At 37.6% G+C, this 13,912-nt stretch overlaps 1 protein-coding gene across 1 annotated transcript; it reads right to left on the bottom strand.

Moving 5' to 3' along the window:
- Positions 1-1,352: 1,352 nt before the first annotated feature.
- LOC113336795 lies at positions 1,353-6,032 on the bottom strand. The gene is made up of 3 exons (XM_026582469.1): positions 5,083-6,032; positions 4,870-4,997; positions 1,353-4,684 (listed from the first exon to the last, which is right to left on the bottom strand). The coding sequence occupies exons 1-3, from the start codon at positions 6,030-6,032 to the stop codon at positions 1,353-1,355; spliced, it is 4,410 nt and encodes a 1,469-aa protein (XP_026438254.1).
- Positions 6,033-13,912: the final 7,880 nt, after the last annotated feature.

The raw sequence follows: 13,912 nt of genomic DNA, 5'->3' as shown, positions 1-13,912 counted from the left end.
TAGCTCATACTATTTAAACAAAAATAGACGAACTACGGTCGTGCTTGATCCCTTAGAGAAACGGATAGGGTACGTAGGCAGCCGCTACGCGGTTCATCACAAATCTACAAGATTGTTCATATCATCTGAAAGTGTTGGTTGCTGCTTCGGCAGTTCATATCACCTATTCGGAGATGACTGCAATCTTAGCAAGTATATATCATAGGCAACTGGCCAATGATGGATGGTAACCAGTACTACCTTAATTTCGGCAACTGGCCGTCTATTAATTTGGGCAATTGACCGTCTGTTTATTTTGGCAATTGGCTGTCAGTGAATTTTGGGCAATTGGCTTTCGTTAATTTTGGAAATTGGCCATCTGTTAATTTTGGGCAATTGGCCTATGTTAATTTTGTAAACTGGCCATCTGTTTGGAAATTGGAACTCTTGTGTAACTTTATGAGTATCATGGTATGGGACATATGCTCATAGAATTCTAACCTTGGGACTAATGAGATTTCTGTTCAGCAGGATCTCAAGTTTGTTGTTCGGTAAGAAACGATTGTTACCTACTGAGATATGGATTTTATCAATGAACATATTTTTTTTAACTTGAGTGGCTTTTTAGGGAGTCGGAGCTTTCCTAGCGGGCTGAAATCAGGTTCGTTGGAAGTCCAGATTCTCCAATCCATCATAGTTGGTATCAGAGCAGTTCCTGTTCAATCGGGACTATGTGTTTGGATCTCACCTGTATTCTGCTCGTGCGGTGACAACATGTAATTCTCCTTACTTTTGAATCTTGTTTTGAACTTCGGGACGAAGTTCTTTTTAAGGGGTCAACGATGTAATACCTCAAAGTCCTTCTTGGGTTTAACATAACCCATTAGTCAGATTCTGTACTTAGAATGCCTCCAACTCGAACACTCAAAAGTGTCAGTAACACTTTTATGTTGCTTGTGTGATAATTGTTAGTGCTGAAATAGGAAGTCTGCCTTATGTTAAACTTTTGGGTGCTTAAATAGATATGCATGGAGCTAGACACATGTCTTGGCTCTCCCTTTAAATTTTCCACACGTGGCTTAGCTGAAGACATGCAAATCGTGTTTATAGCTTAAAACACAATTTTGAGGCAACGGGGGAGAGGATATTTTCTGAATCTCCTTCTTTTCTTCTCTTGAAAACGTTTTCTCCATTTTCTTTTCAAAAACTCTAAGAACAAGAAATGAGTTGTGCGAGATTAATATGACTCAGTGATTTATTTGAATGATTATGTTTTTTTTTTTTTTTTGAAAAAGATAAGATGGAATTAGAAAAGAAAGTGCCAAGACAGCACCCTCGAAAGATACATGAGAGAAATAAGAACTTACAACTGACTATTCTCTAAATAAGATTTTCCAATCAAAAACGAAGTCATCTAACTTCATGTTTTTGAATGAATCAACATTAACATACCAACTAAGCAACAACAACTTTATATCTATAATAAGAGAGTTTAAGGTTTTCCTCCCTTGCTTCTTCGCTATTTGAATGTCATTTCTTTCCAACCACACCACCCACCACAAAGCAAACGGAAGACAATATCGTAAGAACACAAGGGGTTTGGTCGAAAACTTCAATTTCCACTTCCATGAGAAATCAATAATGGTTGTGGGATGAACCCAGGCAAAACCCAGCTGTTGAAGAAGATGTTCCCAAATCTTCCAAATGAAAGGGAAGTGGAGAAACAAATGTTCAACCGATTCCTCATTATTATCACAGAACCCACATAAATTCACCACTATCATACCCCTTCTCGACAACATAGAAAGAGTGGGAACAACTCTATTTGCAGCAGCCCAAACCAAAAAACTAACCTTAGGAGGGATTGTCTTGTTCCAAATGTATTTAGATGGAAATTTTGGAGGAGTGATATGTCCTTGATCATGCATAAGCCAAGCATAGCAAGAACTAACAGAGAACATACCTTTGGGGCTGTAAGTCCACTCCCGTTTATCATCGGTTGCAACAGGAGCTCTTCGATCGTCTAAAAGTCTAGAGAATTCTGTAACATCTTGAATTTCCTGATCCTTAAGCCTTCTACAAGGGTCAATGTTCCAAGACGGTCCAGCCCCATCATCGATGTAGATATCTTCAACTGTAGCTTCCTTCTTTCTGCTGATTTTCCATAGCTTTGGAAATAACTCTCTAAGAGTTTTTTCATGACACCAAACATCATCCCAAAAATTCGTCTTATTTCCTCTACCTATTGAAATTTTGGACCCATTTTTAAGGAAAGCAGACTGATTGAGAATACCCCGCCATAACCCCCACCCATACGTTCTTTTTGAGTCTTTAGGTAACCAAACTTCTTCAATGCCGCCGAATTTCTCAAAAATGATTTTCCTCCACAAACTCATCTTCTCCTCTCCATATCTCCACAACCACTTTGTTAACAGAGCGTCGTTGGTAACCTTTAAATTTCTGATGCCCAGACCGCCTTCACTCTTAGGGACAGAAACTTTTTTCCACGACCTCCAATGAAGGCTTTTCTTGTTAATAGTATCTCCCCAAAGAAAATTCCGCATCAGTTTTTCTAATTTCTTCGCTACTGAAATAGGCATTTGAAAAAGTGAAAGATAATACAAAGGGATGGATGCTACCGCGTTATTGATGAGCTCAACCCTTCCGGCTTTCGAGAGGTACCTTGTCTTCCAAGGAGCTAGCTTCAGAATCATTCTTTCAATCACAACATTCCAAACAGATCTTAGTCTAGTAAACGCCCCAATAGGAATCCCAAGATAAGAAATTGGAAACTCTCCAACTGCACACCCTGCTAATCCTGCACATTCTTGAATACATTCCTGCTGAACCCCAATACCCATCATGGCACTCTTAGAGAGGTTAACTTTCAGACCTGTTTTGGCCTTGAAACTCTCTAACACCTCCATAAGCTTTTGAACTTCTTCTACCTTCGCATCTAGGAATACAATTGTGTCATCCGCGAATTGAAGATGAGAGACTTCCATACCATTTTCTTTCACATAAAAACCTTTTAGACAACCTTCAGACTTCGCATTATTCATAAGTTTATTAAAAACTTCAGCCACCAATAGGAATAAGAACGGAGATAGAGGATCTCCCTGCCGGAGACCCTGAGAAGATTTAAAGAACCCTTTCGCTGCTCCATTGATGATAACTGAAAACCTAGCATTTGAAATGCAATTTCTAACCCATCTTCTCCATTTCAAACCGAACCCCATCTTCTTAAGCACACCTTCTACGGATCCCCAGAGAACATGGTCGTAAGCCTTTTCCATATCCAACTTGCACACAATCCCTTCTTTTCCCTGCATCTTTCTAGAGTCAATTAGCTCATTTGCAATTAAGATTCCGTCTAATATCTGTCTCTCGGCTAGAAAGGCACCTTGAGATTGAGAAATCAGATTTGGGATAACCACCTTTAATCTATTGGCGAGAACTTTTGAAAAGATCTTATAGATAGTACTGACCAGGCTAATAGGCCGAAAATCCTTCAACTGAACAGCATCTTTCTTCTTCGGAATCAATGAAAGAAAAGTGAAGTTTAAGCGCCAATTGACACCCCCAATCTCATTAAATTCCTTCACCACTTTCATAAAATCGTTTTTAATAACTTCCCAAGAAACTTTGTAAAACTCAATCGGAAACCCGTCGGGCCCTGGAGACTTATTCAGCTTGAATGATTTGATAGTCGACATGATCTCGTCTTCAGAAATTTCTCTTTCAAGCCAAGTGCTCTGCGTCTCTGAAATAGTTGAAAAAGACAGCTCTTCCAGGTCAACATCCTCCTCCTGATCTCTAGTATACAACTTCTCATAAAACTCAGTCACCTCTTTGATAATTCGATCTTGACACACAACCTCCTCTGTACCAATCATCAACTTAAACATGGCGTTTTTCCTTCTGTTCCCATTCGCTATTTTGTGAAACATCTTTGTATTCCTTTCCCCATCCTCATGCCAACGGATTTTAGCCCTTAATTTCCACTTCTTCGCTATCAAGACAAGCACTTCATTATAATGTCGACGATGACTAGCCCTCTCCAAAATCTCCACATCTGAAATAGGAGCTGATACCTCTTCCTTCTTGTCCAGAATGTCAATTAGTACTTCCAGTTCCCTTAACTTCTTATCCAAATTCCCAAAAGTCTCTTTACTCCATCCCTTTAATATTGACTTCAACATTTGCAATTTCTTAGCAAAGATGAAACTTGAAGAACCCTCAAAACACATGCTATTCCACCAAAAAAACATCAGATCTTTGAAACTAGGATGCTCTAACCAGAAAATTTCAACCTTAAAAGGAAAGGGACCAAATAAGATACCACCACTTCGTAGAGACAATGGAGAATGATCTGATACCGTCCGTGTGAGAACACATTGAGCCATTAAATGGAACTTGTCCTCCCACTCCCCACTAACAACAAATCTATCCAATCTGCATAAAATAGGTGGAATTTGCATATTTGACCAGGTAAATAGCCCTCCATTCAGTGGTAAGTCGCATAACTCATGTCTTCGCAAAAAGGAATCAAACCGCCTCATATTCACATCTGAAGCACTTGGTGTATTTTTTTCAGACGAGACCCTAATAACATTGTAGTCCCCACCTATACACCAAGGTAATTCCGGCCACTTTGCTCTCACCTCATCTAACTCAGACCAAATTCTAGTTCTATCTGCAACCCCTGTTGGACCATACACATTAGTAAGAACACATTAAAACCATCACAAATTTTGCTGCCTCTGATGGAAAGACAATGAGTTTGTGCAAACACCTCCTCACAATTAAAAATAGCATCATTCCACACTGTTAAGATCCCCCCAGACGCACCAATCTAATTTACTGCAGCCCATTGATTGCCCCCAGTACCCCATAGACTCCTTACTGTAAAATCATCCATGTGATCCATTTTTGTTTCTTGAATAAAAACCACAGCTGCCTTTTCAAGATTTACCACAGAGCTAATTGCAGTATCTCTACCTTCAGTCCCCAAACCTCTAATATTGTAAGTTAGAATGTTAAAATCCATTAAAACATTCAACCCCCTTCTTTGAAACTAAATTTACATCCTCCACAAAATACTTCAAATTAAATTGAACAATTTCATTCGTTACATGCTCTGCTATATAAGATTCAAGTTGAGAAGATAATGGCTTTGAATCATAATGCTTATCGTCCAACCAAGCAGTACCAAAAAATTGTGAACAAAAAACCCTAGAATTTTGATTTTCCTGAATAGAATTCTTACCAGCAGAAATTGAATCCACCAGACGAGCACCCATGTGAACATCCGTGATTGTCTCAGCTTCCAATCTTCGTCTCTCATCGTCTTGGTCGCAAACACAAAATTCCTTCTTCTTGAAATTCTCTTCATGAATAGAAGACCTCGCCTCAGGGGAAAGTCCATGAAGCAGAAACCTCAGAAACCTTTTCTGTTTAAATCTTCTATGATTGACAACCTTATGAATTTTCAACTTTCCTTTTACTCTCCAATTGATGGTCTCACTAAAACAGATCCCTAATTTATCTCTAGCAGGTTCGTCTTCTTTTAGCTCAATTTCTTCAATAGACAGAGAATTATTACTAATAGCACCCGTTAAACTCACTTCAAGAGGAATTGTTAGACTGGTCGTAGTTAATGGCCCGTTTCCTAAGCCCAGGTGTAATCCCAACGATTCATGCTCCATTGGTTCCAAATTCAAGTCGCAAAATATCTTCTTGTTATCTGCCGTTGAAGTGAATGCAGCACATGCACCCAACCCGAGACTCAAATCAAACAAAAGTCCTTTCCTCTCTAACTCACCCTCCAAGACAGCAAACGGACCAGAAGATACTTGAAAAGGATATTCACTTAGCTCCTTCGACTGTACAAAAAAACCTTTAGGAAAGACACAATCCGTGATCACTCTATTTCCAAGTAACCCTACTTCAGACCCCGTGTTGCTTTGCAGTCCTAGGTTGCTGGAGCTTGAAGGCTTTTCTGAAATGTCAACACCTACGACCGACTTCAAAGCCAAGACACTTTTCCCCATGTCAGTTGTTACTTTCTTATCAACTAACGACAAGTCTTCACACGCTAACCCATAATTGATATTGTTTCTTACCGAGCGTACATCATTCTCATTAATGCCCTGATCTTTTACGGATTTTTAGGTACTTTTGTTTCCTCTCTCACCTCTGATGCGACCTTTTCCCCGACTTCTGATAATTTCCGCAATGTACTGTTCCCTTGAATTGAATTCAAAAACTCAAATTGACTACTCAAATTTACCCCTGACGTGGTTGCTTCTCCTCCCTTCTTTCTGCTGAGAGGAGTTACCGTTATAGTTGTTGCCGGAGATAAATTATCGAGAATCAGATGATCTTTACCCTTTTTCTTATCTTTAACCATATGATTAGAACAAGGGGTCTGAAATTGCTCGCGAGATTCAGCTTCCTTTGATTCATCATCATTACGGCCCACTACGATGCACATGATCTTATCTAAGTTGCCTGTCGGAATTACCTGAAGTAACAAACAGATTTCTCTATTATCTATCCACTTTGTAATGGCTGCTGGAATATCTTGTAACTTAGCCTCCACACAAATTGTAGCCTCTGTAAGCTTGAAAAAGCCAGATGTTACCATTGAAATTGCCACCAACCTTCCCCAGTCTTTAGTTATGCTCATAAATGAAGATTCATTCCATAAATCCAAGGGTAATCCTTTAATTCTTAACCAGACTTTAGTTTGAAAAAAGATGTTTTTAGTATCCACCCGCCACATAGGGGACCATTTCTGGAATCGGAAATTACTGAAGTGAATGCCCATGTCTTTAATGTTGAGAATTTGATCCATTTGAGAATCATTCTCAGCAATAAATAGTGCATGAGTTGCATCCACCTGCCTAAGACTCATATTCCTCGACCAACCCATCTTCTTCTTAATTGTACTTGCAACAAATCTCCAACCCGGATTCCATCTTCCAGTAGAAACAATAATTCCATAGTCTCTTATCTCTTGAGCTTCAAAACCTGGATTCCATGTTGTTGAGAAAATCTTCGACTGCTTGTCTTCCTTGATTGTAGACACAATCCTTGCGTAGCTTGTCTTATCTGAACTGACCTTGATGCTTTTGGAATTTTGCCATTGAGGAAATTCATTAAGTTTTGGTGGTTGTTGAACCGAAAGAGTCTTTTTTGAAAGAACCCCTTCTAACTGAGAAGCCCACATATCCCATCCCCATCTATCATGACCTGCCGGGAAGCAAAAACTATTCTTCTTTCCATTGTTGTTCGAGTAAAGGAATCGAGTAGCCCTAATAAACTCGCCTTTGATGTTGTGTTGTCTTTCAAATATCCATCTGCACTCTTTCTCCAAGCATTTACACAAATCATATTGAACCTGGGGTCTATTAAAATGGTGTCTTAGAAAACCCACTAGCACATAGATGGATTCAAACGTCAATGAAGCTATCCATGATAAACCATGGCCTTTTTCCGATATCTCAACCAGAGAATTGTCGACTCTAGTACATGAAAAAGATTTTTGCTCAATATCTAGTCTTCTGATCAAAGCAGCCATTGCAAACAAAGAACTAAAAAAAAAAAGAACCCAACAAAGAACAGCAGCGGTCTATCTAAGGTCTGTTTTCAATCACAAGTTCAAACCACCAAACATGGCCTAAGCAGCTTGGGACTAGAGTGAACTCAAAATCAAAACCAGAACCCAGAAAAAGACTCAAAGCTAATCTAACACGAGACGGAAAAACCGAATCAATAATCAAAAGATCTAGAGCAAAAACAAGAACACACCCCACTAACCAAACAGACTCGGACCCAAGGGGAAAGATCAGCACTGCTAATCCGTCCTTGGACGTTGGAGAATATCAATTAGCACACTCCCAAGAAGTTTCAGACCCAAGGGGAAAGATCAGCCGAGCTGATCCGTCCTTGGACGCCGGAAAAGTTCAGGAGGCTGGGTTGTTCAACCAAAGAAGAAAACATGCTCGAGTGGATATGGAATCATGTGCAATTATGTTGTTGGTGTTGAATATGGAATCATGTGCAATCAGGAAGTTTTCTACTTCTACTCCCCTTAGATGCCATTATTTCTCTCTAAGAAAGTACAAGTCTATGGCTTGGTAGCTGAAATTGCTGATTCTTGGCAATAGAATTGGCTTAAGAAGGTAGGAATCTCCTTTATTTTATTTTTTCTACCCAAGTGGGTTTCATGTTTGAATTTTTGGGGTTTTTCTATTATAAAATTCATGGAATGGGTTGGTAGAAATCAGGGTGATTTTTTGTTGTATGAAACAAATTCATGAATTTTGCTCGCATGAAACTTTGATTTGAGGTATTTGAGAATTATGGGTTCATGTCGTGGAACTGGATATTTATTATCATAACCCATGTTATTTGTAAATAGATGAGTTGGTTATATTATTATTATCATCAGTAATTGCTCAAAAAGAAAAATTGATTTCATTATTGTAATTTCTCATGGTCAATTCGTGCTTGGCTCTCTTGTATGAATAAACTCTAGAATGTATGTTTGTTGTTGTATTGATATCTTGAATTATAGCCGTTGGAATGTTATGAATTTTCATTATGTTGTTCTTTCTTCAGTCATAAAAGTAATCTCAAAATTTTAAGAAGATCAGACATAATGAAGTGCTTAAACTAATAAACTTATCGTGACTGCCTTCTGCTGGATTAAAATTCTGGACAGCCTACTTGCACTTGGTGTGTCTCATTATCTGTAAATCGTATGAAGCTTAAATTTTAGTATGTCGTTTATGTTTATAAGTAACCTACTGTAAAATTTTCATGAGGTTCTGATTATTATAGGTACCCCAAAGAGTGGGATAATCAAGACTGAATTCTGTATGACGACTCTGAAAGCAATCGACATCTAATGTTAATATATTCTAATTGAACCTTTAGTTTGAGGTGGTTTTTGGATATGTTGTTTTATCTTGTGTGGTAAGTCTTCTGTAAAAGTTTCAAGGCAATCGGGTAAAGTTAACTACTGTAGACGTTGAATAAACTGTGGTTGTGTTTTGTAAACCGGAAATACTCCACAGCTCGTTTATTTGAATTTACCTCATTATATGATTATTGTATTAAGCTGAATTTTTCATATGTTATGTGGTTTGGTGTTGTTAAGGTATGATAATAATTCCAGGAGAAACTAAGCATGTTTAGTTGTCGAAAACACATCAATATTGTGACTGAATTTTGTAGTACCTTGAGTAGTCATTTTCTAATTGTTATGAGAATGACCTCATCTGATTCGGAAATCTAACTTCACTGAAATTTTTTGTGTGGTTAAGCTATGCATATGGATATTTCAATTCCTTGGCTATTGGTTGATTATTTTTTCCACTTCTTGGTTGAATTTCCGAGAATTGTGAAAAACTACTTATTTTAGAATCGGGTTAGTGTTATGAGGAATCATTTAAATTATATAAGTTCATACCATGTGGGAACATATTCTTGAAACCATAAACTTGTTGAATAATGGGTTGTAGTTATTACATTTCATCTAAGACACGTAATTCCTTAATTATGAGAAAGACGTATGTTTGTATATATGAGTTTGACTTTTAATATGAGGTTAGTAGATTCATTTTTATTCATATTAGCTCTCCTTGAGAAAGTACTACGGTTTTATATGTCAGCCATGATATAACATTTATCATGTTAAGATAGTGGTTAGGTATAACTGCTATTTAATGAGTTGGAACTGTATATATTCAATTTATGTTGAGCGGGAGTGATGAATTAATTTCTTATTGATTTGATAACCTAGTTTGAAACTGGCCAAGCTCTGCAACTGATGCATGGGTAGGTGTCGTTGAATGCTTGCGATTGTGGTTGGGTTAATCATCATTTTTTTGTTTGATACATCGAAAGGCCTTGACTGTTTTCGGTGTTCTTTTCTCTGTTAAACTACTACTGAAATGTTCATTAGATCATACTACTTGCCATGATAACAAAGTGCGTAGACAACACATTGAGCTGCAATTCTTTTGTTTCTATAGAGCTAGATTGTTGGATTGGATAAGCATGCATGCCATTTTCCCCCTTTTGCCTGTGGTCTGCTACGGTACTGAATAGAGTCTGAATTGTATCGTGACACAGTAAGGAAGCTTACAGTTAAGTGCATAGAAAAACACATAGTTGTGGTCACTCCTTTATAATTTTCATGGAGCCAAGTTTATAATGGTTAGTGTAATTTATATTTTCAGAAATTGATTTCTTATTAATTAGTTGATATCGTGGAAATTGCGTAAAACTATCTCGTTAAATGATAAAATGTTAAACAATATCAGTTTACTTAATAGTTGATAAGAGATAGTTGCTATAGTGAGTAGCTCATACTATCTAAACAAAAATAGACGAACTACGGTCGTGCTTGATCCCTTCGAGCAACGGAGAGGGTATGTAGGCAGCCGCTATGCGGTTCAGCGCAAATCTACAAGATTGTTCATGTCATCTGAAAGTGCTGGTTGCTGCTTCGGCAGTTCATTACACCTATTCGGAGATGATTGCAATCTTGGCAAGTATATATCATAGGTAACTGGCCAATGATGGATGGTAACCAGAACTACCTTAATTGGGAAATTGGTCGTCTATTAATTTCGGCAACTGGCCGTCTGTTTATTTTGGAAATTGGCCGTCTGTTAATTTTGGCAATTGGCCTTCGTTAATTTTGGCAATTGGCCGTCTGTTTATTTTGGCAACTGGCCGTCTGTTAATTTTGGCAACTGTCCGTCTGTTTGGAAATTGGAACTCTTGTGGAAATTTATGAGTATTATGGTATGTGACATATGCTCATAGAATTCTAACCTTGAAACCAATGATATTTCTGTTCAACAGGATCTCAAGTTTGTTTTTCGGTAAAAAATGATTGTTACCTATTGAGATAGGGACTTTATCAGTGGACATATTTTTTTAACTTGAGTGGCGTTTCAGGGAATCGGTGCTTGCCTAGCGGGCTGAAATCCGGTTCGTTGAAAGTCCAGGTTCTCCGATCCGTCACAATTGCATTCTCAATCTAGGAAATCTTTACATTGGTTATGCTAACTCCACTCATACATCTAATAACATTCCAAAAAAATAATACCTAAGACAACAATAACATTCATAACTCGGATCTTCGTTACAAGGTTGTATCTGACTGAATTTACAAAAAAAGAAAAGAAAAAAAAGTTGGTAATTTTTTCTTGCATAATTAGTTAGTATCCTGGTGGACTAACTGCATCAGAGTCGGACTAATATAATAATTTCAACATGCCCCCTCATGTATAGCCTCATTGGGTCTAACACGTAGATAATTACACCGGGTGACGCGGAATAAACGCGCGGTCAACTGACTCGTCGCAAAATAACGAGCTCTGATACCATGTTCGATTATGGGTATCATCGATTAAACAAAACTAATCAAACATAAATGAAGAAGACGGAGGAATTAAACTGGTTCTGCACTAACGCCTACATCCACTGAGAAACCCCGAGGGGTGAAACATATTGATCTTCAGTTTTGATTATACTGGGATGGTTTTACACTTGCATTTCAACTCTTATTTATAGAATTAGGTAAATGATGTAGTTTTTAAGTGGTAGTAAAGTTCGTTCAACTCGGATTATGTGGACTCGATTTTAGACACAAATTAAAATAGAAAACTTAAAAAGAAATTGTATTCAAGTTTATAAAAAGCACTGAGATTTTGGATTCCACCAATCTCCAATTTTTATGTGATTTAATCTAGTCAATATTTATGCAACTCTTTACGTTTAAAGTGATTCTCATATTTTCGCCTAGACAAGTAGATTCTCAAAACAATAGTTGTAAATCGAAAGCATGGACCATCAAAAGATTTAACCTAAGCATGACCCTATAACTCTGAATGTTTGCAACGATGTACTGGAGTCGCAAAACGAATGACTGAATATTACAAAGAATTTACTGTAGCAGAGTTACAAATTTGAGACGCTGTTCTTATTTGCAACGGATGTTCTTCAGCAGCAGCAACAGCAGCAGAAATACGGGTTTCCTGCAACTTGATCAATTCGCCTCTGTAGTGTTACAAACTCCTCTGCGACTGCTCCAATAACTTCTCTTTTTTTCCCTGGGACTTAAACACACCTTTTATACTACTCAGAAACCTAAAAATAACGATTAATTTTCTCTTTTTCTTTTCGTGCAAGCCACGGCAATAATCTCTTCTGCCGACTTCCTTAATCGTTTCCGAGACTTCCAAACCATCCTAAACTCTTACTTAGATAGAATACTACCTTAGGAAACAATATCACGCGTTTAGTCTCCCTGGAATTCCTAAAATAATTCCACAAAGTTTCCGTGCAAAACTCAAACTCTGTTTCCTTTTTCCGGCTTATCCAGCCCAATTCGATTGATTCCAGTGCACATACCAGGCCTTTTTATTTGAATCACGTCCAGCCCAACAAATTTCAGTGATTGAATCTCACTAAAACATCTTCGAAATCCAATCGAAAGTTTGGTTCTTCGCTGGTTATTTCTTCCCGCCTTTTTCTGAATTTAAACGAAGATGATGACCTCCCCCTATCCTGTGCTGGTATCCCTTTAGCAGCTGCCTGAAAATGGGTGCCCCTTAGTAATTGGTCACCCCTTATCCATTTGAGGGGTCCGAATAGCAAGTGTCCTCCGGGGGTGCCCCGCGCAACTTTTCGAGCCGATTTTTCCAAAAGTGTTTGTTGGCCAAAAATACCTACACACACATAAAACACCATAATAAGTACAAAAATGAGCACTATCAATATATAGAATCGAGACAAATTAGACACAAAAATGTGTCTATCAGTAAACCTAGGAGATAACACAAAATCTCATTTGACTAGGTACTAGAAAATTGATTCCACAATTATCTAGGATATCTTTGACTGTATCTTCACTCGTGCACAAACTGCACGACCACTTATTTCTGTCTTCACGATTACTTTGATATCTTGTGTATGGAGGATACATTCTAACATGAGTTCATTGACTAGGTAATATCTAGAAAATTGATTCCACAATTACTAGGATATCTTTTGTATGTTGCGCAAACGTATTTCATTTTCTAAACTTCATTGATCTCTCTCATCATTATGAGTTCCTTCGTATATTTTTATGACTATGGACATCGATCATAGTTTCATGAATTAGTGCAGACGATGATAGTTACATTTTTTTCCCTGCTCTTGATGTCGCTAAGAATCAAGGAAACTCAATCATTTCCAAAGAGTATTCCATTTCCCGGATATCTTGTTATCGCTTTTAACAAGTTTATCTTATTGAGATTTTGCTTTATCAAGACTTAATATTTTCATGTACACGGTTGGATTCTCCAATCTATGGTTTCATTCAATAGTTCAAACCCATAATCCATGGGCTAACCTATTTTTTCTGTATGTCATGTCGATACAAAGAACATGGTATTCTATCAATATTTTTCCATTTTCACGGCAAAACGTTTCTCTTAATATCAATACTCTATACCTTAAAGTTTCCATGGTAGTATGGGTCTTAATTGATTTTCACCTTTTTGGTCCCACTGCATCTTTGTAAACTCTCCGTTAAAGATGTATTATGCAGACTCAGTCTTTTGTTATTTCCACCCATCATGTGTTTTGGGTCCAAGACTATCATTCATGTTTTGGCCCTTCACTGTTGTTATCATTTAAAGCACATCGTCAATCACAATTGTTATCAATACCCGACGGAAAGGGTATTCACAATTCAACTTTCTTTTGCACATTGTGCAATTGTGTCATCAATCTTTCCTATTTTGAAGATTATTTTTTATAATTTTCACATTGTTTTCATCATTTGATAATTAAACCATTAATTCCTAAACCATATTTTAGGATCTCCTGTTCTATTTTTGGGTAAATACTTTTATTCAGA

This window comes from Papaver somniferum, unplaced genomic scaffold, assembly GCF_003573695.1.
Source record: "Papaver somniferum cultivar HN1 unplaced genomic scaffold, ASM357369v1 unplaced-scaffold_154, whole genome shotgun sequence".
NCBI lineage: Eukaryota > Viridiplantae > Streptophyta > Magnoliopsida > Ranunculales > Papaveraceae > Papaver > Papaver somniferum.
The sequence above is the reverse complement of the archived record's forward strand: the minus strand, read 5'-3'. Positions and strand labels throughout refer to the sequence as shown.